Source organism: Alexandromys fortis, unplaced genomic scaffold (assembly GCF_014885135.2).
Source record: "Alexandromys fortis isolate MF-2015 unplaced genomic scaffold, M_Fortis_MF-2015_v1.1 scaffold_3, whole genome shotgun sequence".
Lineage (NCBI taxonomy): Eukaryota > Metazoa > Chordata > Mammalia > Rodentia > Cricetidae > Alexandromys > Alexandromys fortis.
In genome coordinates, this window is record NW_026067909.1 from 8,127,845 (window position 1) to 8,154,204 (window position 26,360).

Consider the following 26,360-nt stretch of genomic DNA (forward strand, 5'->3'; position numbering starts at 1 on the left):
GGCCTAAACACACACACCGTTGCATATGTCCCATGTTAATAAATGTAGTTTTAGTTTTTATTTTAAACCGATAGCATGCTCTGTTCCAAGTTGGCACCTCCCAGCGATGCTTTTCAAGTTGGGCCTTACTGGGCTACTGTTGGGCATTTAGCTGAACACTGGACCTCCCATCTGAAGACAGTATCAAGGCCAACTATGGCAGTAGGCACAAACGAAGGCACTCTGCCTGCTGAGGTCTCACTCCTGAAACCACATAGCCCCTGTAGAAGAGCCAGCTGGCCAGCACTCTGCCGGACCATGGGAATGGCCAATGAGTGAGCATTCTGTTTCCATGGAGACTCCATTGCAGTGCATGTGCAAGTTTGAAAGGGGTCTCGAGTTAGGGTGCCCAGCACCTGGTCAAAGCAACCAGCTTCCTGTTCTAACAAAGTCACAAGAGGATTGAACCGCACAGCCCTGTGGCTTTCCCAGCCCCACTCTGACTGGGCCCTCACTTTTCTCATTTTAGCCTTTACCACACTGGTTATATTCACTGTGAAGCTTTCTCCCTGTGAAAGAGACTGTCATGTCTGTTCACCATCATGGAAGCCAGAAAGGCCATGTGATCCCATCTTGCAGTTTACAACTCTGCTCAGGGTGGCCATGTTAACATGTGTGTGCTCACAGTGAGATGTCCCTTCTGACTCAGCCTGTATCGTGGGCGTGGACTGAGGAGCACTTGAACAAGGTCATTGTCACTGTGATGTACAGAAATGGGATTGGCCATTGGCCTTTTGTTCTTCCTGAAAATGAAAGTATGGGAAATTTTACATTCTTTAAAATGATAATGTTATGTGCAGGAATTACATAGACTTTGTTTTTAGCCTAATTTGAGGTAAATTTAATCTGGTAAAGTGGTAATTCCTATAGAAGACAAGGGTCATAAGTCATGGTTTCTATGAAGGATACATGCTTCATGCATCATCTGCCAGTTTTAGGTGGTTGAGGTCCAGAGATATTAGCTTCCCAGCTTCCTTAGGGTAGTGGGAGTGGGGCCAGGCCTGCTGGTGGCATGAGCCCCTTCCCACAGGCACCAGCTGGTAAGCAGCCTGACAGCACAGACTGGAAAGCCAGTCACATTCTTTTCCTAGCTGAAGTCAGCAGGAGTACTGGAGTATACGCCTGGTGCTCTGGAATTGACATGAGAAAACACGCTGCACTCTGAAAGACAGTCTTTATGGTCTGAAAACCATACAGAGTGTGGATATGCAAACACCAGGGCCAGCCAAATTCTGGGCAAGGCGCTCCCTTTGTCAGTTCTACATGGGATTCATTCTGCAGCACAGTACAGCATGTGTGCCCATGTGTTGTAGAGTTATTGTTTTGCAGCTATGGTAAATTGGTAGGTCCCCTGGGTGGCAGGTTACAGGATGCAGGTGTCCTCTTCACAAGGCTCAGGCTGGAAGTGTGAGATCTCTGTGTGAGTAACGGGTATATAGGAACCAGCCAGCCAGACCCATGCAATCTGTAGGTATATGCAGGGAGAACTAAGTTTGATGGGGACACTTGAGTTTCAAGTTTGGCTTCATATTCTAGAAACTTCACTGTGTGCATTCTTTCCTGGATAGCAACAAACCCTTCCCTTCCTAACTTGGATGATTTCTGGGACCAGAGTGCGGTTGACGCTTTGTTCCTTTGTCTCCACAGCTACCCGTACAGCGAGGACTCCAGCCAGGGAGAGCAGTATATGAACACAAGATGCCCTGCATGGTGTGATCGAATCCTCATGTCCCTGTCTGCCAAGGAGCTGGTCCTTAAGGTAGGAGGGAGCCCTGAGCTGGCCATGGAGAAGGACTGCACAGTCTGGGGACACGAGTAGAGCACCCAGGCCCCTGCAGGCATCGCTGTCATCTTAGTGGATGTCTAAGACAGCAGAGTCTAGCCATAGTTTATTGTATGGTGTTCTGTGTTCTGTAGGGTTCGCAGGAACACCTACAGGTTATGTAAAGCAAACAAGTTGCCTTTGGCTCAGCAGGGTTAGGATGAAGGGGTAATGTGCTCAAGTCACAGATAGGGAGGGTTTCCAGATTTCCTATTATTTTTACTCCCCATATTTTATACATAAATTGCATGTTTTGAAAAGTACCAATATCTGAATTATCTCACAGCCCCATCCATGTAAATCTAATAGTGAAAAGGGCAAACTCATGCAGGGACAGCAGTTGGAGGCTGAGTGTGTGCAGAGCCACAGTCAGACCAAGGTGTGGGCCCTTGGTGAGGAGGAAGTGAGAGGAGGACCTACAGTGAACTGGGGCATTTGTGTTCTGCTGCTCCGACCCTACTGCTGGAGTCCTGTGCTGGGGAGGGAGGATTCGTACCTTTGCTGTGCTGCTGGATTGCACTGTAGTCCCCATGAGCTGCCATTGGCTATCCCCGTGCCAAACATCCACATACATACTTTTGGTCCTCCCCCAGCTTGTGGGATAGGCCTGCCTCCTCTACCTGAGGATGCTGGTCTTTGCTGTGTAGCCACTATCACCCAGGTCCCAGGCTTTTCACCACTCCTGTGTTCTAGAACACAATGGGTGCAGCTTGTGCTCAGGCCTTGGCCATAGAGAGGAGTTTGCAGGCAGGTATGCCGAAACCAAGGGTGGTGGCCAGAAGCCTCTTGGATCTGCAGCAGCCTTAGCACACAGCCCTACCTTCTAGCCTCATGGGCAGGTCCTGTGCCCCAATATGCCCTCTCTGTGGAAAGCCCACTCGGCAACCCAAAGCTACATTATCTGTGACCTAGGCCTTTTCATTTGCTCCCTTGAGCCAATGAGCACAAGAATTAGGCATGCAGTAGAGTCCCCCAGTTTTCCACAGTGGCAGCCTCAGCCTCTCCATGGGACTGGGTGGACAGAAGAAACTGATGTCATCCACCGAGAAAACATAAGATCATAAAAAGTGCACCTTGTGGTAGTAAGTTCCCTAAGATAAGTGCACTTTGGTTAGTGACCGGAAGGCTGCCAGGAACCTGTGAGGTCAGGCAGCGCCCTGCACGCACAGCACACCTTCGGGAGGGGAAGGCAGCCGTGGAGCTTGTTTACGTGTGCTCACATCTCCGGTCTCCAGAGCCACATTGGCAGAACCAGCTCTGCCCTTTATCTAAGCTGAGAATAAAGCCTTTAGGAGAGTTTCCGCCTGCGGGGGCTGGAGTCCCTGGGGCTCACAGGCACCTCCAGAGTGCCTCAGGCCGCCTCCCGGTACCATCCATCATGCCATGCGCTGGTGCCCTCATCATGTTCTGTTCTGCCTCCTGAGTCCTAAACCGCCAGGCGGCATGGTGCCTGGGAGCCTCGGTGACGAATGCTCAGTGAGGTGTGCCTGTGTCCTGTCTGAGCCCCTCTGTAATTTGTTTATCTGTCCAAAGATTATGCAGCTGAAAACCCACGATTTTATGCTGCCTTTGTAAATTACCATGCAGCGTTTGATGGATGTTCCCCCACTTCCTAGGAGTCGGCCACATGCTCCTGAAAGATGGGCAAGTGCTCATGCATGCGGTGCTGAAGGTTATGTTTTCATACTTTCTGGCAGGCGATCGTGCCGGAGAGTAAATCTGACCTTAAGCTTCCTACTGCATTAAAGATAAGTCAGTTTTAACTTTATCGTTGTAGATGCTTCAGCTGTAGGTAGAAAACTCCAGCCTGGTCAGAGTTGACTGACTGATGAGCATTGACAAAACCTCTGCCTTCCAGCCCAAAGCCAAGGGTCTGCCAGGAAGTACAGGGAGTAGTCCATTAATATGCGAACGTGGCCTGCGCTAGGTTAATAAAGCAGGCTTTCAGAAGCAAGTGTAAATAGGGAAAATGGGAAACAGATGAGCTACTCAGATACTCAGATAAGGACACACCCTTAGGAAGGAAGCTCCGAGTGGCACTGTTGCAGGGCTATGGACTGTGTGCCTGCCAGTGGACAGGCAGAGGAGACCTGGGGTGTCCCAACCCCTAGGCTGACCAGCCACCCCTCTCCTCTAGAGGCAGGGTTCCTCTCAGCAGAAGAGCCAGCCACATAGCCAGCCAGCCTAGCCCTCCCCCACCCCGCCCTGCCAAAGCCTTCTTGCAACAGCCCCTCCCCTCTTAGCCCAAGGATACCCAAAAGCCCCTGCCTGTCCCCTCCTGGAAGGACCGCACATTGCCTCAGCCTTCTTACACCCCCTCTCTCTGTTTGCTTCCAGTCAGAGAGCGAGGAGAAAGTTGCCACATACGACCACATCGGGCCTAATGTCTGCATGGGAGACCACAAGGTGATGTGTGCAGTGTGCCACTGAGGTTCATGGGCTGAACCCCTGTGGGTGGGTAGTGTGTGGGTATCATATCATTTCCTTTTGTCTGACTTTACCAAGCAAGCAACCTGAGTTAATTTCATTTTAATAAAATACCAAAGGATGCGTGGATGAGTAAGCAGAAGACATGATCAATCATAACAGAAGATAATCTCACTGTGTGGGAAACATCATGTCAGCTGGTTATGAGTGAAGGCTGCTTCTTGAGTATACTTTGGGGCTGTGTTCCTGGCCTTCCTATGCTGGGCTCATTCCTGTCAGAGTGAGGTTACAGACCAGGTGTGTCTCACAGACCAGGTGTGTGTGCATTGACCATCTGCACAGATTTCCCATGCATGGCTGCCCTGAACCCAGAGTGGCCCACCACCCCAGTGGCATGAGGCCAGGTGACAAATCTCAGCCAAATTAGACAAGTCCACATCCTCCATATCTAAGGGCTCTGAGGGAGGGACACTGCATACCCTGGTCACCGGTGCATACATCCCTCTGCATTTGGAACTTACTCCACAGTCCCTTACACTGATTCCTCTCTGGAACCCAAAGAGTTTGTGTGGGTCCTTTCATGGCCCAGCTCTTAGCTCCCAGGTCCAGGCTATCTCAATCCCTGCTTCATACACACGGACTGCCTTCATCTCCTCTAGACTGAGTTCCAGAAGCTCAGGAGACATGAGGGCCCAGAGTCTGGGAACTGTGGGCGGCAAGCTGTGCATGCTGACTTCCCCCTTTTCTCCCACTGCAGCCGGTGTTCCTGGCCTTCCGAATCGCACCTGGGGCAGGTAAACCTCACGCCCATGTGCACAAGTGTTGTGTCGTGCAGTGACGTGGTGGTAAATATGGCTCCTCCTTGCTCTCTTTTCTGCAGCTTTCCTGGTGTGTTTGATCCTTTAACAAATTACTAATTCCACTCCAGGGAAGAGGTGCCAGCGCCATGAGAGGATCCTCGAGAGACCTCCCTGTAGCAGTGTATCGAACTCATCCTCCTAACAGCTGCATCGGAACCCGCCCAAGCATCACCTGCTAGACGGCCGGCCCCACACTTCGCTTCAGCCTCCGGACCTCCGGAAAGCCTCACATACCTCACTGTCGTGTCTGTCACGTGACATTGTAGACATATTGGGTTTAATCAAGCCACAGTCCTATTGCCAAAACTCTAACAGACAGCCGAGCGCCTGTATTTTAGACTTCACAGTTTTCCATTTTTAATGATTGTCTGTGGAGGAAGCTTCTCCATTTAGAGCCCCAGGTGTCCAGCGTCCCTCTCTGCCAGGAGGAGTGTGCCGGGCATTAGCCCAGGCAGCAAGGCTGCCGTGTGTGCTCAAGCCCGAGGCCCCGAGGTCTGACTCTACTGCCATGTTCCATGGCGTCTGAATCACACTGCAGCTGCTTTCCATTTTTATATATATAAATACATATAAATATATACTTTTTAAAAATAATTTATAAATCTTACCAAAACTTATGCTGAATATACTTTCCAGTATGAGTGCACGAGTGTCCTAAGCAGGCAGAACCGCAGTCTAGTTGAATGGCGAGTCCATCCGCAGTCAGCAGGTTCCTGAGACAGGGCCTAGCGAGTGCCCAGGGGAGAGGGTTCCTGCGGCATGCCTGCACTAGCAGCTTGTCACTCTCCTGCCTTTTTCTGTGTAATACTGAGAACTGAATGTGAAGTTTATAGCTAGCCTGGGTGTACCTTTTAAGAATTTTGTAAACCGTTTTGTCTGTCTTTTGTTACCGTTTTATGGTGCCAAGTATCCTACATTAAAACCATAATCTCGTGGGAGAATTAGAAGTAGCCTCGTCCACTTCCCACAGATTGCTTCTAGCATGGGCTGTGTGTAAACGTGGCAGAGAAGCGATGGGTGATGCTGGGCACAGCCTGTTGCCCTTACTCGCACCCAGCACTGAGTACCACGGAAGGCGCCTGCGGAGCCTGCTGAGGAAACACAGCGTGCTTTTATTGATTTACTTCTGAACACTACAGTTCCTGGATGGGGCGGAGGCGCGAGTTAATGTCGGTTTCCCTAGAAATCACCGAAAGCCGGCCTGTGTCCTTGATGCCAGGGTCGGGTCTGTGACTGCCATGGTCGCTGCTTGCCAATGTGCCATGTCCGCAGCGGTTGTCTGTGGGTTCCAGCTGTGGGTCCTTCCTCTGAAGGCCTCTGGAAGTGACTGCTCGGTTCCTAAGCAATAAAATTGATCATGGTGAAATAGTTCCTGTGCCCTGTCTCTTGCTTCACTCTCCTGTGGCTTTGACATGCTAAGTGCCAGAGCGGTCTCCTTTGTGTCCTGTTTGCTCTGGCCCATTCTCATTCTGGGAATCTCAGTGTCCCCTTCTGCCACAGGGCACCAAGCCCTCAGAAAAATCACCTCAGACTTTTTACTGTAGTGTAAAAAGCCTGGTCCCTCACTAATTCAAATGGAATTATACAAATGCTTTTCTTTTGCTTTGAACAAAACCTGCAACAAAATTTCTCTGCTCTGAACTTTGGTCGAGAAACAACACAGAAACAACACACTGCCCCACTTAAGAAAACAAAATCTTTGGGTTCCTTTAAAAGAAAGCCAGTGGATCGAAAGAAGCATTTGACTTTAGTTGATGGAGCCACAGCACAAAAGGCAAAACAAAACATTAGCTTCTCGTGATTCTAATAAATATCTTTTAAATGCAGTGCAATAGAAATCTTATCGTGAATAGCTCGTGTTGACATTACACATTTGACGATCCGTGCATTAAAAGGTGCAGCTGTGCAGGGCGGAGAAAACCAAAGCTGAACGTGGGGTATCCATCCCCCCCCCCCCCACCGTACAGAGAGAGAATTGTAGCCCTGAAAGGGTCTACCGAGGAGGGAAGCCAGGCTCTTCCCTGGCTGGGCACGGCTGCTTTACATACTAGCTCAGGTAGGAGTGACCCTCGCTGAGGGCCCTCAGAAACCAGTGGCGGGTGTCAGGGCAGCTAAAACAGGCTGAAGGCTTTGAGCTGCATGGGCGGGCAGGCGGGCAAGGATTCTCACCATCTCTGCAGCCCTGCTTAAAGCCATGCTTTCTCCCAGTTAGTCTCTGTTAAGACTGATAGCCTGGGGCCCAGCGGAGCGCAGAGCCTCAGGCCTTATTACCCGCAGCTGGACTTCAGTAAGTACTTAAATTTAAAATATTTAGAATTCTGGCTAAATGGGATAATCATTATGAAATCCTTGTGATAGAACGCAGCCCATGCTTTGAAGCAGAGCTGATTTTGGCCCGAACCAGGACAAGGGCACTGAAAAACAGGCACATTCATTGCCCCAGCTTGCACAAAAAGAAAAAAAAATTTAAAGAGTAGCGCGAGGGCGCCAGCTGCTTGCAATGCGGGCAAGCCTTGCTGGACTTTGGGGCCCCCTTCAAGTATGGTTGAATGTCTGCCCCAACTTCATCCATTTGAGTCAGCATTGAACATCTCTGGTAGGGGTGCAGCGGATGCCATACTTCTGGCCACAGGAAATAGAAATCATACCTGCTTTGGGGTCTCTTCCACCGAGTTCCCTGCTGGTCCGGCTCGTTCAAGCACTGAGCTGCCGTGTCCTTCCCTTCCCGGAGCAACGAAAACTGCCTTTGCTTGGCCTGGGCTCCAGACGCTCAAGTCTCACCAGGTCCATTCTCCTGTAAACTGCCATCACTGTGCGCTCTGGGACCATCACCATGCGCTCAGCCTCTGAACCCAAGGCGCACACGGGCCCCGGGTCGTCATCAAGCACTGTCGTGCCCTGGCCCTGCACCAGGCCCTGGCGCCCACATGGGGAACAGGTGGGGTCGGAGAATCCTGCCGCCTGCCCGCCCGCTGGCGCCAGCTCCGTAAGGAAGAAACACGATGTGCAGCCTTGGGAGCCACAACTCCGACGGGGACGTGTTAAATAATTTATTGATTATACAAATTGACCAGCCCAAACCCCGCACTCCGGACCTCACGCCGAGGCCGCGCCAATGTCCGCTTTATAACTTATTCTGTAAAAATATATATACACACTGCGGCTGGGCGGCTGGCGTCGGGGCATGCCGCGCGCCCCCGTTCCCGGGTTCTCTGGCCTGGCCGCATCCTCACAAGGCGTCCCCCGCGCTGCCACCGCACGGGCTAACCAGCGCCAAGTTCGAGGGTTTGTGCTTTTTGAGTAGCCGCGTGATCTTCTCGTCGTCGGAGTTGGGGTCCAGGGGCCGGTTGTACTCGTCATCGTCCTCCGCGTCTGAGCCACCCACCTTTAGCTTCTCGGCATCCGAGTCCTGCTTCTTTTTAGCCGACGCCATCTCTGCCGCGTGTCGCTTGCGCCACTTGGTCCGCCGATTCTGGAACCACACCTGGGGGGTTGGGGAGGGACCATGAGGCGGGCACCGAGGCTCGCCAAATCAACCAGCACTCCGGACCCGCCTGGCACCAGCGCTTTCCGCGGCCAGGCCGCAGAAGAACGGCCGCTCTCCCGCCGTTCGCAGGACGCGGGCTCCTGGCCCCGCCACAACACTGCGGGACCCCGGCCCATTCGAGCTCACCTTCACCTGGCTCTCGGTCATTCCCAGAGAGTAGGCAAGCCGCGCGCGCTCTGGGCCTGCCAGGTACTTGGTCTGCTCGAAAGTCTTCTCCAGCGCGAAGATCTGCTGGCCCGAGAACGTCGGCCGCGAGTGTTTCTTCTTGCCATCCTTGTCCAGGACCCCTCCGGCTTGGGCTACGAAGAAGAGCGGATGAGCGCCGTCCACGGCCCGCGCCCAGCCCCGCTCCTCACCGCAACCCGCGCGGGTCACTTACCCGAGCCGGTTAGGCGCGGGTCCCTCCAGGGAGAGCCCTGCACCACTCCGGGCCAGAAGATGGGCGGGCGCCCAGGCAGCTCCGCCAGCGGCTTGGGGTAGCCCCGTGCCACGGCTGCCGCGGGCCCGAAGTAGACACCTGCTGACGAGGCGAGCCCGTTGAGGCGGGGCAGACCTCCCAGAAGGCCGCCACCCGTTGCACCCACCGGCCGCCCCAAGATGTCGCTGATGCCGTGAGGAGTGCCTAGAGGCAACTGCGCACCAAGGCTGCTTAGCGTGGGCGCCTTGAAGCCCGCCGGACCCTGCAGCGCGTAGGGGAACAGCGACGTCTTCATCTCAGCCATGTTGTGCAGCGCAGCCAGAGGCGCGCTGCTCAGCACGAACGCGCCCGGGCGGTTAGCTTCCATGGGCGCCGCCGCCGCCGACCCGGGCTCCCATCCGGGCCCCGCTGCCACCGCCCGCGCCCTCCGACTCGGGAAGTTTGAGCGCAGCGCCGACGGGCGCCGGCTGCACTGGGACGCGTGGAACGCGTTCAGACGGACGCCGACGGCCCCCGCGGGAAAGCAGGAGGACCGACGGCTGCAACGCGGAATGGACAGCGGACAAAAAGAAGGCAGGGATACTAGGACCGGCAGCAGCTGCTGCTCCGGGGCAGGTCGGAGCAGCGAAGCACAGGACCGACGCACTGATAACCGCGGGGCCTGGGCGCGGCGCGCGCGCTGATTGGCTGTAGGCACTGGAGAACTAGCCATTGGCCAACGTTCCGCCCGTCTGCGCGCGCCCCCGCCGGCCGTGCACTCCATGAAGGGCCCATTAGCGCGGCAGGTGCCTCCGGGGCTGTAAATTTGCCCCCTGATTTATCTCCCCAGAGATGAAATAAATCCCGTTGGATGGGAGTTTAGTTAGGCAAAGATTTTAATGAGAAAATCAGGAAAAAATACGAGAACATATTTTATCAACCGAAAGAATGTAGATTTCAAGATCCACTCCGCAAGCTCAGTACGCCCAGCTCAGGGAAAAGCCTGGGAGGGCTGGATGCCACAGGTCTACGGGGCTCCATCCTGGACCAGAGCCCAAGCCCCATACTGCAATTCCTTAGCCTCCCCAACTTGTGGTGGTGCCAATTGGAGTGAACTTGTGGGTATCACTTTCCTGAACGCAAAGGGTGGAATCTAGTGACCAGATAGTTATATTTGGCTCTCTCAGATCTACCAAAATTTGCCAACTGACATTGGCTCCAGGTAATGTCCTGGCAAGGCCGGTGGCCCTGGTACTATGCACGTGCCTGTTGGTGTATACATTGCCCCCAGCCCCGCGGGTCCGAACTCCTTGTAGTTGGATGGGGAATCGGCCTTTCCTTCGAGGTTTTCTGATTATTAGGCATTCACCTGGGAGGTTACTTGAGCCAGACCTTGAGATTCAGGGCCAGGATTCGCCTGCCCGTGGATTTCCAACGAGTTGATCAGGCGGCGAGGCCCGGGATGCAGGCAGCGACCTCGGAATTCAAGATCCAAGACGAAAAAAATCACCACACTCAATGACTTAAGATGCATATGCGCTTGCAGTCTAGAGGGCAGAGCACGGATTATAGACTGGCCTGTGGGATTCACTTGGCTCTAAATCGTTTTCTAGTAGAGCGGCCTCTCACCCCCATAGAATTGCTGGGGTGAATGAAATTGTAGCGGGCTAGAGCAGAGCCAGGCAGGCTATGAGAAGGATACACACTGACACTTTCTTTCGTCCTCTTGGGTGGCACTTCCGGTTAACCGTGTAATAACTACTAGTGATTGTGATACAACCTGTGGAAACAGAACCACAAATCCTGCCCTGGGATCTAGAGGCCCAGTGACTTTGTGGGGCAGATTGTTAATAACGACTTCCCCTTTTTGTCCTGGTCTCCAGGGTTTCTTTGTCATGGAAGAAAATGATCCCAGTGGCTCCACGCAGGGGCCTAACGTCCATTCCCGTTGCTCCTCTTACAAGTTCGTTTTCGTTTTCTTACAGTTTGTGCCAGGGTCTTGACGCCACGGGTCTCTAACAGGTCAAGGCTTAAAAAGTCATTCTATGATGGGAACTGGAAATAAGCTCTGTGGTGGCCCCTGACTCCTGCACAACCTGGCAACTGAAAGATTTGGCTCGTAGCCCCTAGCGCCTAGAGGTTTCAGTGTAGTGGATTCCTAGGCTGAATCTGCACTCTCGGGATCAGATTGAGCGCTAGCGATCAGCGGGAGCTGAGTTGCCTCCAGCGCACCGGCGCAGAGCACACCGCCCTCTGGACCCCTGGGCTGCTGATGGTACCCAGCCTTTAGACCGGCCCCTTGCCTCACTTTTGTTCCACTTTGGTTAGAATCTCCGTGCCCTCCGAGGTTCGGAAGGACAGTCTGTGGTAGAGTGCGGACTTTGCTGGGCTCGCGGGAGACCACGAGGGAATCCAGAGGCTCCAGGTCTTGCGAAGAGGGACCCAGAGCTGGGAGCAGCGTGGGGATGGGGCGGGAGAATGCAGGGCAGGCCGAGTGGGAGGTGTTGAAACCTCCTACCCTACTTCAAGCAGACTCTGAACATAGAAGCGAGAGCTAGGAAGACAGCAGGTCCTCGGAAAAAGTATTCGGAAAGGCGCACCGAGACAGGGCTGGTGTGCGCTGACCTTTCGCATTCTGGCGGAGCCCCCGGTTGTGAGGCAGGAGGAGCGCTGCAGTTCCACTCCGATTTTTTCACAGGCAAGTCCTAGCCTCGTTAAACCTAGGAATCGAGAAATTCAGCGGCCCTGGATCTGTGTACACCTCCTGGCCCGCTCCATTGGGTCTGACACCCGCGTTCTGTCTGGATACACATTGCGTTGCTCTCCCTGGGATCAAAGACTCGGAGTGCGGTGAGGCCAGTGTTCCCGATGAATGAAGCTGGAGCACTGGAGTACGGGATGAGGAGCGGAGTGAGTTGTTTTGCTCTCTGTAGGCGCTGTCTTACCTAGCTCGTGGGGGCGCTTCCTACCCCTGAAAGGACTGGGCACAAAATTCATCTTCCCCCAGCACAGCCTGTCAGAATAGAGGGACTAAACTCCCTCTTCCCCAGAGTTCCCACTCCCGGAGCTCCTCCTGCACCCCCAGACTCTGCCCTCTGGGTTGGGCCAAAGACGATGCCCCTCCCCTCCCAACTCCGGTTCCCGCTCTCTCCTCTCGGTCAGAAGGCGCAAAAGCCTTCAGCCTGCCCAGGGAGATGCGATCCCTGGGGGCTCCTTCCCTGTGGCTATGGAGAGGCTCGCCATCTCCTGGTCTTGAAGAAAATGTCTAAGTTGTCTTTCTGAGCAAACTTAGCTCGGATTGCAAGATTATTTGTTCGCCGTTCGATACTTCACTTAGTCTACGTTTATTTGTCGTGCACCTGCCTGTGCTTAGTGGCCCTGTCCTGGGTGAGTGCCCTGAAGGTAGCTAATTAAGGCTTCCAACTCCCCCCCCCCCCCCCGCTACGGGAAAGGTGAATGGAACTTAATTCCGGAGTGTTGCGGGCACGGAGAATAGGTGACCCACCTAGGGTGGAAGGGAGTCTCCCGGAAACCACCTTTTCAGAGGGTTCGTGGAAGGGAACAGCTTGTCACAGTGACCTTGCAAGCATGAGAGGCGCCCAGACACGTGGACACTATGCTTTAAGGAAGCCAGACTATGCTTTAAGTGAGATCCTAGCCTTGAAAGATAGACTAAGGGCAGTTGCTTGTCGCCCTGCCTTGGGCTCGCCCATTCTGGGCGGGAGTTTTGGCAGCCCTTCGGTAGCTTTGTTCTTTGCACGGGTGTGAACACTTCCCAAAATGTCTGTGAGTGACCCAGAAAGCAGGGTTCTAGCCTCAGGGCTGGGGTACTTTCACCCGTGCGGGGAGGTGGGGGTGGAAGGGGAGTGGGGTGCAAAACGATGGTTGAATCACTACAGCTGTTGACCTCCCTGACCACACTCACGGGCTCAGGATAAAAGGGAAGAGGTGGGGTGCAAAGGTCCCGAAGGATTGCCTAAGCTAAAGCCCGCCCTTCACTATTTTTGGGACATTTGAAGAGGCCCACTAGGATGCTCTGGAGTTGCTTAAAGTCAACAAAAGAGAAAATGGGCGCTCCTTTCTCCAGCGCCCTCTGGTGCCCTAACCCTGCCCGGGCAGCAGAGGACTAAGGGTGTTATAGACCCTAGGCTCAGCCAGGAGCTCTGGGAGAAGGGCATTGGCCCATGGAGGGAGGAGGTCCTGGTCCTGAGGCAGAGGCCTCTTCATCTCCCGTCTGCTCAATTGATGCTACCTGCCTGACTCCTTTTCCAGTAGAGGCCAGTTAGAACAGGCTGGAGCCCACGCTGCCTGCTCCAGGTCCCTTGTGGATGAAGGGCCCCGTGTTCTGTGTACTTGGGGACTGAAAAGAAAAAAAGAAAAAAAAAGATTAAATAAAAAAACATATGCCAGAACAGTGGGTTCCAAAGTGTCCGAGAGGCTAGGTGGTAGTCCATCTTTTTAATTTCAGCAAACATGAGGCAGAGGTAGGTGGATTTTCATGAGTTCAAGGCTAGCCAGGGCAGGGAGCTACAAAGAAGACGCTGCCTCAGGACAAAAACAAAACAGCACGTGGAAGTTTCATTTGAGACCACGCCAACACCTGGTGAGAGGGAAGTGAGGAAGAAGATGGGGAGCAGGGCATCAGTGCTCCCCAACAAGAGGTAGTGCTCCCCAACAAGAGGCAGTGCTCCCCAACAAGAGGTAGTGCTCCCTAACAAGTGGCAGTGCTCCCTAACAAGTGGCAGTGCTCCCCAACAAGAGGCCCAAGTATACAGCTGGGCCAGGGAGGGAAGCTCTGAGTTGGGCCGCTATTTGTTTGAATAGCACACGTGGCTCTGGGACTCAAGAACCAGAGGAAGCTAAAGGAGAGCTAGAAAGAGGGCCCAAGGCAGGATGGAAGTCTGTCCTCTGCCTCTTGACGGGAAACCACCTGAGCAGCAGGAAGGGCTGGAGGGGTCCAGGTGTCAGTGAAGGGTGAGCCCCCTGAGGTTGATTAGGAATGTTGGAGTCCCTTGTTCTTTCCCCAGACCTTTGGGCTTTGCTGAGCCTGGCCAGATATCTTCTTCCCTGTGAGCCCCACCGCGGACTCCACCGCACCTCCTCACTCCAGTTCTCCCCTTTACACTCCGTTTGCTTTTATATGTGCGGCATCTTCCAGGGAAAAGTAACGAACTGAAGGTTGTGCCACCCAGTTTCTTTCATGGTTCGGCGGAACTGGCTACCTTCTCCAGGGAAAACGCTGCCAGCAGCATCCAGGAGCCTGTTCTGCAGCGCAGTCTTCCCGCCACATGAATGCGGGAGGAGTTGATCTCTATCACAAACCTATTTTCCTATAGCTCTCTGGGTATTAGGGTCAATCCAGGCTGTCAGGAGCAGCATCTCCAGCAGGAGGGGTGAGGAGGGACTGGGAAGTTCTTTCCCATGTTTTCACTGAGGTCCTGGGAGAAGAAACTGCCCTTACTCTCTGAGGGCGGTGAAGAGCCTCTGAGAGCTGGCATAACCAGTGCAGGGCAGGAGAGTCTATGTCTTCCTACTTTCCCAGAGATTCAGATTCCCAGACTGACAGATCCATGCTTGCCCGTGCATAGGGGTGACCTCAAAGAAGGGCAACTGCGCCAGGGAGTTACTTTGCCCTGCCAAGTATTAGATGGGGAAGAGGCTGCAATGACCCCAGGACTACCTCATTACGGTGCCTAGGATGCTAGCGTGGTCCACAGCCTGATCAATGGCCAAGGGGGGCAGATGGTCAGACAGTCACAGATAGGGGAAGGTCCTCACAAGGATGTGTGGACCTGTTTCCAGCACACTTCCTCTGTATGTCATTCAGGAACCAGGGAAGATCCTATCTGTGTGCAAAGAAGAGGCTAGAACTCCTCAGTTTAGATGGCTTCTGTGACACTGTTCAGGCCTGACTTGCGGTCAGGGCAGGTGGGAGGATGCAGGTGGCTTCTAGGAGCCTGATCTCTGCCTGGCTGTCTTAGTTAGGGTTTCTATTGCTGTTAAGACGCGCCATGACCATGGCAACTCTTATAAAGGATAATATTTCTTACAAGGATAATATGGCTTACAGTTTCAGAAGTTGAGTCCATTATCATCATGGTGTGTCATGGTGGCACGCAGGCAGATGTGGTGCTGGAGAAGGAGCTGAGAGTTCTACAACTTGATCTGCAGGCAGCAGAGGGAGTCTGTGTCCATACTGGGGGTAGCTTGAGCATAGGAGATCTCCTGCCCTTACAGTGACACACTTCCTCCAACAAGGCCACACCCACTCCAACAAGGCCATACTTAATAGTGTTCGGGGGGGGGGGGCAATTACATTCCAACTACCCCAATGACACAGAAATATCTAAAGGCTTCCTTTTGCTCGGCCTCAGCCCTGCTGGGAGACTCCCATTTCTGTAGTCTCCAAGAATGATGCTGAGTATACTTCATTCACACTGTGTGGCTGACTCCCATGCTCAGCACTGGGGATCCTCGTCCTCAGTTCCTGTGGCTGCCACAACGTTCCCAGACAAAGGCTTCACTCCTCCTTATGGATGCCCTCTTCTGGGAGAATGAAACTCTTTGGATCTTCTAACTTTCCTGGGCTGCTGGGCTTGGGTTTTGGTCCCATCCAGTTGATTCTTTAGTCCCAAGCTAGCACTGAGACCACCAGGTACCAAGTTTCAAAGAGCTTGGATGAACCAATGGCTAATGTCCCTGCCACGGTGGCAGTTGGATGCTCAAGGATGTGGTGTTCTATGAGGTGTTCTGTTCCAAACAAATCTGAGCCCCGACCTCATCTCCTGGGCCGTCCCTCTCTTCTCTGCCTTTGGGTATTCGGTCCCTTCCACTGCTGTGATTTGTTGGAAAGTACCTGGCTCTCATTTGGAGACCCGGGCATCTTCCTTCTCCACAGCTGTCTGTGTCCAAGCAAGTTGGGCAGCAGAACTCCCCCAACCCTCTCCCATGTGCTGGAAACCTGAGTGGGAGGCAATGTGGGGGCTGGGGAGCAGAATTGCCTAAGTCACCCGAGGGCCTGCCCTAGGAGCAAGCGGGCAAGAGGTGGAGAGGGCTAAGGCTTTCTAGGGGGCAGTAACATTGCCACCCAAGGTGCAGTCTTCCCGGGGGTCTAAGAATCTTGTCTCCTTCAGGGAAGGACAAAGAGAAGAGACTGTAAATCACAGCGCAGAGCTAATTCCCCAGGGCCTCTCAGGCACAGATGTGCAATTGCTTGTAATGAGCTCTCTCTAGGGGCCTCCAGGGGGTCTGACCACGCGCCACAGGAGCTAATTGAGTGCTGAGCCTGGTAAAAGATTTGTGTTAAGGCTACTGCTCTGGCTATTGCTGTTGTGATACAGGGATGGGATTGGACCACACCGGCTGGGGGAAATGGTAAAGTGTGTGTGTGTGTGTGTGTGTGTGTGTGTCCAAGAAGCTCTTGGCATGCTTCAGGCAGGAGCAGGGCCCTCTGCGAGTGGAGGTATTTTTCTGATTACGAGAGATTCAGTTGGTGTCCAAGTCTGTACCTTCCGAAGCAGGCGACCTCCAAGTATCTTGGGAAAGCTTTTCCTGAGCAACCTTGCACAAAGCCCTGGCCCAGGGCATCCTGCAGCCCTAGCTGTCCACATCTGGGATGGGGAGGACCAGCAACAATTGCCCTTGAGTTATGCGATCTGAGTGTTCTAGCTTGTAATCATTTTTTCCGCAGTCCCCAGGCTTTTGTCCACCTCCCTATCTGATTAGATGGGGGGTAGGAACTGTGCTGGGTGCTTCCTTGGGTGCTTCGATGGACACTAAGCGAATTAGTAGGTTGGAGGCCAACTACCATGTACCGTAGAATTATACCACAAGGGGTAGTGTTTTGTTCCTGTGGATGCTGGTGGGGGAGGTGCTGCTTGTTCTGAGGACAAGTGTGGTACCATAACATTAAAGGTGGAAATGACAAGAAAGCATAGTTAGTGAACAGAAACCCTGTGGTCATGAACTGCCCCTGCCCTGCCCCTGCCCTGCCCTTCTCTTCCCTGTGTGCTCCCATCAGTTGTGGAGGAACCAGTAAAGATGGTGGACTCTCTGTCCTGAGACACTGTGTGAACACCGTGACAGTTACTAGAGCAGACTACATGTTGTCCTCAAAGAAGATACCCCAATTAACGCAAAGTGGACACACTTGTTCATATTTGATGACCATCATCACAGGAGAGGGCCAAGTGTGCGCAGGAAGTGCCCACAAACGTGCCAAGTGGGGGCGGCAGAATTGCAGGTCTGATGAATCAATTCTAAAAATATGCTCAATGTTTCAAGGTTTATGATACTTCATTGTGAAATAGACAGCATATACTCTGGTAAGGCTTGGAAGCCCCTGAGGGCACCCCACACCCAGGCAGGTATCATGCAGGACTCATGGACAGACAAACCAATGCTTCCTTTGCTGCTTAGCACTGAGCTTTCTTCCTGAGAGCACGCATCACTCCCATTAACAAAAAAACAATGAGAGATAGGTCTTCGGAAAGGAGTGGAAGACAAGTGGGTCCTTCTCTCTGACGGATCAGGCTCTGAGTGTTCCTGGAAGCATTGCGTTTGTTTAAGCTCAAAGACTTATTTGAGTGAGGTTAAGTTCAGACAGACCCAATTGCTGTAGCCAAAGATGACTCTATGCACTCGTGAGCATGTGCTCTGTGTGTGTGTGTGTGTGTGTGCGTTTGTGTGTCTTTATGTCTATATAGAAAAGAAGGAAATACACACGTGAATTGAAGGACACACAGAATATTTCTGACCTGTGCATAAGTGCATAATCAGAGGGAGAAAGAATGAATTATGGGCCCTGCACGGGTGTCTGAGAGGGATGGGGGTGCGGTGGCCAGATGCAGGCCTAAGAAGCTGTGCATGTAGTAATGTTAAACTGGGGCACCCTTTAAACTTCTAACTCTAGCCCCTGACAGGTCAGTCTCATGGGGTCCCTGGCACATGCCCATACTCCTGATCATCTTGCCTACCCCACAGAGCTGTGGTTTCACCCTACAGAGTCGGCTGTGCACTTGGCATTATTTTTGACCGTCATTTTCTCAATTCATGGGGAAGAGGGTGGATAAAGCTGTCCCCTGACACCTGCATTTTCCCCCGATAGCTTTGGTTTGTAGCAGAGGACTTCTCCCAGATTGTCCCCTGTAGGGAAGTGTGATGAGCACTCATGGTGCCCGGGTCTGCTGTGAGCTGGGATTTTGGTGTAAGTGAGCTTCACTTGGTGGGTTATACTCTTGAGCACTTACCCTGGGAGCACCATTGAACTTATCCTTTGAGTGCCAAATTGGATGCTCACCCTGGGAGTTCTATGATGTGCTGCTCTGGGAGAGTTCTGGGGTCCCACGCAAATGCCCCTCAGCTGCCAGCCAGCATCGTTTATGGGATGATGAATCAGAAGAGGCTCCTCTGGGCAATGTCCTGCAAATCTCAAACTGAGGAATCGTGTGTACATTTGACCAAACAGCAGCAGCTCTTCAAAGCCCTCCTCTGGACTCCAGGGAAAGGGAGCCGCCAGGAGGTGGGGAGGCATGGGAGCTGGTACTGAGAGGAGCAGGAGGAGCAGAAAGGATCCATCAGGACCTCCCTTCATGACCTTTGGGAGCCAAATACTAGGTTTGAGCCAGCCAGACTTGACCTCCTGATTTGAGCCCTTATTGAAACCTCTGTTTGCAAATCAAAACCAGGTCCAGAGGCCACTAACTCTGTAGATTACTTTATAGCAATCACAACAATCAGTGAGCAGAATCAAAAGGCCATGTGATGGGGACTATTGGGATACTGGGTCCCTACCAACAGCTGGCCTAGGAGAAGTCTGTCTGAGGCAGGTTGTGGATCACAAGGCCCAAGCCCGATGACCACTAGCTGGCGGCAGCAGAAGACTCTGTCCCCACTTTTAAGGTAGGTGATGAGGCCTCAGTTCAGACTCTACTGTCTGCACTCAGCAACCGCTGACCCTGGAGAAGAAGGTGATAGCGAGATCCTAGAAACAGGCAGTCTGGACCAGGGGACCTGGTGTTTAGCCTGATGTGTGAGTTGGTGGCTGATAACACCCGTTGTCACACTGCTCTTCTGCCCAGCTCTGTTCTCACTTCCCAAATGCCTTTGTGCTTATTATTCTCACCATCACTTGCCGAAGTCCAGGTTTCACATCACAGCTTCAGGATGGCGCGCCCACCCCAGTAGTGAGTCCAGAAGCTATTCCAAATGTGGCCTCCAGGTGGCAGTGAAAAGCCAGCCTGACAATGTGACTGATCAATGCTTCACACCTGAAATACACAAACAGAAAGAAACAGCATCCCAGAGCAGCCAAAACCCATTGTCACCCAAACACTCTGGCTCCTTAAATTAGGAAACGTCAGCTTTTTTTTTTTTAGGCAACCCAGTTCCGGGGCATGCTAGAGGAAGATGGGTCTGTGAGAAGGCCTTGACGAGGGTCCAGATACCAAGTAATCTCCTAAAGTTCTCATTGGTGGGTTTATAGTGGACCTAAGCTTCGTGGGTCCTGCAGGACTAAGCATATCACCGGGGCACCTCTGCACAGTTCATTCAGACCTAAGGGTCCATGGGGACAGCACAGCAGACTATTCCTATAGAGGCCATGAGAGGGGGTAGGGGGCAGTAGATAATATCAGGGGCAGCCACCTGAGGGATTGAGAGGAGGTTACTGGACCCTCTAGTGGGTAATGGAGCCTTGTTCAGATGTAAGAGCTAAATCCTCATTCAGAATACACGCAGAGAGAAAGTGAAATAAATTATAGGCATATTTCTGTCTGCATTTTCCAATTTAACTTTGTGGCTCAATCAGATCTTATAGGGGAACCTTACAGAGTGAGAAAACCAAGGTATAGAGAAGTCTGATAATTGTAATTGATTCCAATTTTTGTGACCGAAAGGTGAGATGTTTCCTGACAGTCTTGGCCTACCCCTGCCTTGTAGGGTTCAAGGGGGAGTCTGGGGGAGCTGCGGCGCTTTCACACAGACACACAAGCAAACATCAATGTGGCCCAAAGTCAGCCGTGTATCACAGAGAGGGAAGCCTGCTATGTGCCTCTGGGTTAGCCTCAGGTCTCCGCCCACCGTCAAAGTTCAGTCTTACTTTATTTAAGCATTTCCCTGCTAAGCGACCTGTGACTGCTCCCACACAGAGAGAGGAGAGGATGTGAGGGGGAGAGGAGGAGAAGACAGGAGGGAAGGGAGGGAATCAGAAATGAAGAACTGCCAAGCGCCAGGCGTCAGGTTTCAGCCTGTAGCAAGGGGCAGCCCTCTGCAGGAACTTGGTAAAGTGGCCATGTTTGTTGTCAGGCTATGCTCTCTCTGCTCCTGAGGAAATCTCCTGAGTCTCATTGGTCCCTACAACCCTACAAATCTGGGTTGCAGCCCAGGGACCCTGAGGTGCCTCTGCTCTGTCCCTGCCGCAGCAAGTACAGTGTGCACCTGGCTTCCCTGGAACACTGGGTTTGGGGAAGATGGGCATCCAGGTGCTAGGGTTGAGCTGCCTCTCTGCATAGTGTCCTTCATTAAGGTTTCGGGTCTGGGATCTCCGAGCCCACCAATGGGCAGGATTTGGATCAGGGATTTGGCTGCTCAGGAAAAGCCCTAAAGTCATTGAAAACGCCCATACAACTCCATTTGCCCCGTGCAGTTTAATTCTGGCTCAGACTTGACAGCAGCCCCTGCAGGCTCCGCTCTAGGCTCAGGCTGTAGAACTCAGGCTGGGGCGTCCCTGGTCTCTGCCTGGCTGTGTTTCCATTCCCCTTCAGTCTGGTTCGAAGCAGACAGTGGGGGATGGGACAGCAGGCAGAGGGCGATGGCGTCCTCCGAGTCAAGGCAACTCTATCTCTCACCTCTTGTCACAAAGATTAAAATCTATAATAAGGACATTTAAGAACTCCCTGTAATTTGGTCATCAGCTCTATCCCGGTCATTAGCCGACGGCACCAGGGTATTTATTAATCTAGTCATTGCTCGGGTTTCTGTGAGTTGTGATGAAAATGTCCCATGATGAGACCACTCCAGTCGCAGCGCTTTAGTGATTGAATGGCAGGCAGGGAGCAGCCCTTGATCACCCGGACCAAGGACCAAGAGAGCTGACTCTGTGGGCGGTAAACTCCTGCAGGACCTTGGCAGGAAGCTGAGAAGTGAGGGTGGTGTCCATCTCAATGAGTGAAGAGTGGGGGTGTCCTTTGGAAGCCCGCCACCCTGGGGTTCCTCAGATCCCATCTCTGGAAACTATAGGGCCCTGGGATTGTACAGGTGGAAGACAGCCAGGAAACCTGAGGGTAACCTGCAATGGAGAGGCTGCTGACCTTGACCATAGAGAACGGTAGTCTCCAAGGTCACCGAGGAGGGTAGCCTTGGGTCTGCTTTTCTCAGCCCCCACCGACCCAGCTCCCTGTGTCTGTGTTAAAGCTTGTAGCAGTCACCTGAACGCACCCACCTGCCCTGCCCGTCCCAGGGACCAGGCAGCCTCTTTTACAAGGGGTGAAGACGTTTTGAAATTGATTTCTCTGTTGGAAATGGGATAATTAAACCGGTTGTTTCTCTCTTCATCATCGTCATAATAAAACGAGAGGACAGTGGGGTTATGTGTGGCCTGAAGTAATATTGTGCTGGCTTAATGCGAGGGAACATTAATTGAATACAAATGGCCTTTCTGGGAGTTGCTGAGTTATATTTCAGAGATATGGGATAATGATGTCATTTAATCATTTTTACAAGATATAAAATTACTGGCTGCTCTAGGAAGATCATTAAGGCAAACAATTGTTCACAGCAATTGAAAATAGGGTTTTAATTATTTAATACAGAAATTAAACTATTACAGACCAATGCTGGACAAGGCAACTTAATAGAAATTTATATACAAGTGTCTACGAACATTTTAGTTTTATTAACCTGCCTAATTCCTTAATCCAGACCAGCCAGAGGCTACCTTAGCTGTGGCTGCAACTTCTGGATTGACTGGACAGGAGGAAGTTGGGCAGGGTAGACAGGATAGGCAGGGCAGGGGCAGGCAGGCGTCTGGGAAGTGGCTGGTGGATGGGCACTCTGGCCATGTGGAAGTAGGGGAGTCTTACCTTGAAATTCTAGGGGCAATTCAGGGAGCCCCAAAAGTTCCACCAGCAGCTCTGTGTGTTACATGCAATGACCCTGGGGGAACCAGACCTGGGCAGAAGAGGTTATGGTTTCCTGTGTGGATGATGGTGGCCTAAGACTGGGCAGGCCACAGAGCAGGGGCCTGGGGCCACCATCTGAGTGCTATCCTAAGCAGGGTGACCCCCAAAAGTGATGATCTGGAGAACATAATGAGAAATGGTTAAGAAGTGTTGGTACAGCATGTGGGCCTTAACTTTGGTGATTCCTCTTCAGAAACCAGGGGTGGCTCCTGAGTGGATAAGAGCAGAGTGGGGGGCCTGATCTTCAAAGGCCTGGCTCTCATGTTGGGTTAAAACTTCCCAGAGGAAGGCACCCAGCTCTGCCTTTCAAAATTCCTTGGGCAGGAGTAATAGACAAGGAGTGTGAGCAAGGGGCACCAGGCACAAGGGAGACAAGATGGCTGCTGGGATCAGACTTGAGTCAAGGACACGGGATGTGCCTATCCGTGTCTCTGCCCAGGACTGCAGTCCACTTGACTGTAGTCTCCACTGTCCCCCATGTCCTCTTGTCCCTCTCTTAGGTGGTCCATCAGGTAGCCCCAAGCTCTGTGCCTAGATAATTCTAGGTACTGGGATCTTGTCTCTAGGAGATAAGGGCTACAGCATCAGCAGAAAGGTTTTGCTGGGGACCTCTGGCCTATTCCCAGCTTTGGCTGCCCCATGTTGGAAGGAAAGGATGTTTTAAATGGGATTTGGTTAAAAACACGAGATACAGTATACTTCACCTCCTAAAGTGAAGGCTCTGGGGGAGGTGCGAAAGGCCGGGGAGGAACATCCCCACCAGGCATCGATGCAGCGGTGGTATGGACTACGAGAGAGTTTTTACCCCACGCATGCTTTTCTTGTTTTCCAAATTTTCTTCTGTAAACAGTTAACAAAAATATTTATTTTAAAAATTGGAAATTTTCACCACGTAAGAGACTAGAGGAACAATTAGAAGCTAATTGACAAGCTGTAGTGGAGAAGGCTGCTGGCCTGGTGTGGACACTTACAGAGAATCCACAGTGGATGTTGGGCTGACGGTTATGTGGACAACACCCTTCACTATTGTCAAGGGGCTGGATGGGGTCAGATCTTTGGCCCCCTACTCTTCCTAGCCCTACACAGGTAACTCCTGGCTCCTGCATCTCCTGGGAATTTCCCAGAGGAGAAGGTGGGACTATTGAGTGACCTGCTTAAGGTTGAGGTAAAGACCACCCAGCCTGGCTCCTTTCTCACTGTGCTGGCTCAGAGGTGACAGCAGCCTGCAGATGGCCCCATCCCCACCTTACCCACTGGTTCAGGGTCACCTGACATCAGGGAAGCCCAAGCCGGATGTGGACAGTAGCTATCACCCTTGTGTCCGATGCCCCTGCCTCCTTTCCAGTCTATTACCCCCAGGAGAGGCATCTTAAGAGGCAGGGCTGGGTGCCTTACTCGGAGGCCATCCACCGCTGGAATTACATCCTGTCTCCCATTATGACCAATAAATCCCAAGCAATCTTTTTTCTCCTCATAGTTTTTAGGGTTACATAAATTTCACCTGTGCAATTTTTTCATGCTTGAATATATTACAGAATGCCACTTCTGCCGCGGGAGCTAATTGATAATGTGATTTGTTATGTTGCTGGGACATAATTCAGAAAGTTATTCTAACGCCGTTGATACATGGAATAGCACTCACTGTTTAATATTTCTCACATGAGCAGACACGGTGTGAGGTGAAGAATGTGATACTGCAGATGAAATATTTTCAGAAGCTTTTATTCTTGTTGTTTGGGTGCGTGCCAACGTCTTTGTAGAGGAAAGCTCATATTTCCAGTACAGCTCAGATTTGAATTTATCCCCTGGTCATTAGTTAGCTCTGAGGTTTTTTTTCTAATTCTGGAACAAGTATGCATATTTGTTTTTAAAAGGAAAGGAATCAAACAAAATAGAGGAGAATCGCGCACAACCCTTCCAACGCCATCGGAGATGTTCGTTTGACATATGTGTGTGCCCGGTTAAGTTTAGATCCACTGAAGCCAGAAACCAGTGTGCAGCCCCCATGCCCATCCCGCACTGTTGAGGGTTTCAGGCGCCTGACTTCAAGTGAGGTTGGGAATAACAAGGGGAAAAGCCCACAATTCAGCAGCTTGGGACAAGCTGCGTACTGTTCTGTGTAGCTTGTGAATGTGGTCACTGTCATGAGGTATGACATCATAGCGTCCCACCAAAGTGGATCTCGTTATGCGCTACCTGCCTGCTAGGCTTGGGCCACCATCTCAGGTGTCAGATTCACTGTCCTGGAATCTCAGGACTTGTTCTATCAGCTAATAGAACAAAGCACAAATCTGTGGCACCGAAGAGGGAGAAGGACATAAAAGGGAACCCATCTCCAGCAGAGGCTGATTTTGGTATCCCCTGGTAACAACTCTTGTGTTTTCCCACATTCCCCTCTGGGGTTTGGTGCTGTCTGTGGTTTCTTTTCATCCCAGCCTTCAGGATATAAGGCCTCAGTCCCTCTCCCTCCTTCCCCAGTGGCAACACTTAGCATAGCAAACAGAGCCGGTGGCACCGGTCCTAGGTGTTGGTGAGGTCATCATGCTTCTGCCCCGTGTAGTAGCTGAGATACTGCCTCCTGTGCAGATGGGTGTCACTGCCACAGTTAAGATGCAAATGGGGCTGTCACCAGGCTTCCCGCTGCTGTTCCCAGATCTGTCCCTGTGCTCTGGCAAGCCTGACTCACTGGTCTCTACGCATTGCTATTTGATAATGTTATCTAATGAAATCCTGTAACTTTTGACAGGGGCTTCTATTTCCCACCAGGGACCCTCCAGGTCCATCTAGGTGACTACATCGATGGCTTGTGTTTGTGTTTGTACATTCTTTGTGTACAAGAATGAGTGCTACAGTCTTCTCTGAAGCCCCGAGGCCCGTATGTCGGAAACTTGGTTCCTAGAGTGATGCTGTGGGAGACTGGGCCCAGTTAGGAAGGGGTTATTTAGGTCTTTGGGTTTGTGGGACCCCAGCCTCTGTTCCGTTTACCTCCTGGCTATAGAGCAGGCAGCTCTACTTACCACAGTCTCCACTGTGTCGCACTGCCTCTACACAGACTCAGAGCAAGACTGGGAGCCAGAATCAGCCTCCATCCTTTGTCACGGTGAAGGGACACTGATCCACACTGTGATGTGACGTGGATGGTGTCTTCTGCTTACTGAAGGACATTTGTGCTGTTTCTGGTGTTTGGTCATCACGAGTAAGGCTGATCTGAACACTCAGGTATATGTATGAGGGTTGGGGAATGAGACGCCACTTCTCAGGGATAAAGAAGGATCCAAGACTGCACTCAGGGCTGAGGAAGGGTTTGCAGGTTTTGTTTTGTGTAGATCTCTCCTGGCATGGTAGCTGTGTTGTGTGGCATTGGCTGCATTGTCTTTTGACAGCTGTTTCAGTAGATATTAATGTGTGTTTTGTTAAACACAATTTTTGACCACATGTGTCCCAACCCAGGAAGCCTTGGTGTCAGTCCCTCTGTGCACAACCAGGAGCAAGGAGAGGCGAGCACACACTAGCAAGGCACAGGGGCACTGAGCAGGTCTGGTGCTCTGGAAATGCACCCAGCTGTCAAGAATGTTTCCTTCAGACCCTGTCCTTCCTTTAGGTGACATTTCCCCCAGGGAGATCCATCTGACACCAGTTCTATGGAGACAGCTCTGGGCCCCACAAGGCTTAGGACGAGGAACAGCTGTCGGTTAGCCCTGCAGCCCTTGCTTTCACTGCTCTAGTTCAGAACAAAGAAAGAGCCCCACTTCTGAGATGGTCTGTGTGCCCCGCAAGAGCTGGTATCCAGAAGTCAACACCTGTTGTGAGTTTTGAAAAGGTGGGTGTTTGGGGCCCAGCTTCGAGAGTGACTGAGATTTAACAGGTTCATGGTGTAGACCCTACGACTGGATCCTAGTGGATTTATGAAAGGAAGGACAGAGACCAGGGAAGGTGAACTCCCTGCCCCTCACTGTCAGATGTGTGCGGCACCTTGGGACACAGAACTCTTATTAGCAGGAAGGCCATTGCTGGATGCAATCCCCTGGGCCACCAGAACCATGAGGTGAAATGACCCTCTGCTCTTTCTGTAGCTTGTGTCATTAGCAGA

The 26,360-nt window shown here is 52.1% G+C and overlaps 2 protein-coding genes across 2 annotated transcripts in view; one reads left to right on the forward strand and one right to left on the reverse strand.

The window, feature by feature from the left end:
* Inpp5a (inositol polyphosphate-5-phosphatase A) overlaps nucleotides 1-6,516 on the forward strand; it is a 194,325-nt gene extending 187,809 nt beyond the window's left edge. Inside the window, exons 13-16 of the mRNA XM_050137015.1 lie at nucleotides 1,687-1,798; nucleotides 4,199-4,267; nucleotides 5,046-5,133; nucleotides 5,217-6,516. Coding sequence (XP_049992972.1) covers nucleotides 1,687-1,798; nucleotides 4,199-4,267; nucleotides 5,046-5,126 — 262 coding nt within the window. The 3' untranslated portion in view covers nucleotides 5,127-5,133; nucleotides 5,217-6,516. The remainder of the gene's footprint in view (nucleotides 1-1,686; nucleotides 1,799-4,198; nucleotides 4,268-5,045; nucleotides 5,134-5,216) is intronic.
* Nucleotides 6,517-8,217: 1,701 nt separating this feature from the next.
* Nucleotides 8,218-9,725, reverse strand: Nkx6-2 (NK6 homeobox 2). The gene is made up of 3 exons (XM_050137674.1): nucleotides 9,075-9,725; nucleotides 8,822-8,994; nucleotides 8,218-8,632 (listed from the first exon to the last, which is right to left on the reverse strand). The coding sequence occupies exons 1-3, from the start codon at nucleotides 9,478-9,480 to the stop codon at nucleotides 8,378-8,380; spliced, it is 834 nt and encodes a 277-aa protein (XP_049993631.1). The 5' UTR covers nucleotides 9,481-9,725; the 3' UTR covers nucleotides 8,218-8,377.
* Between the last annotated feature and the right edge of the window lie 16,635 nt (nucleotides 9,726-26,360).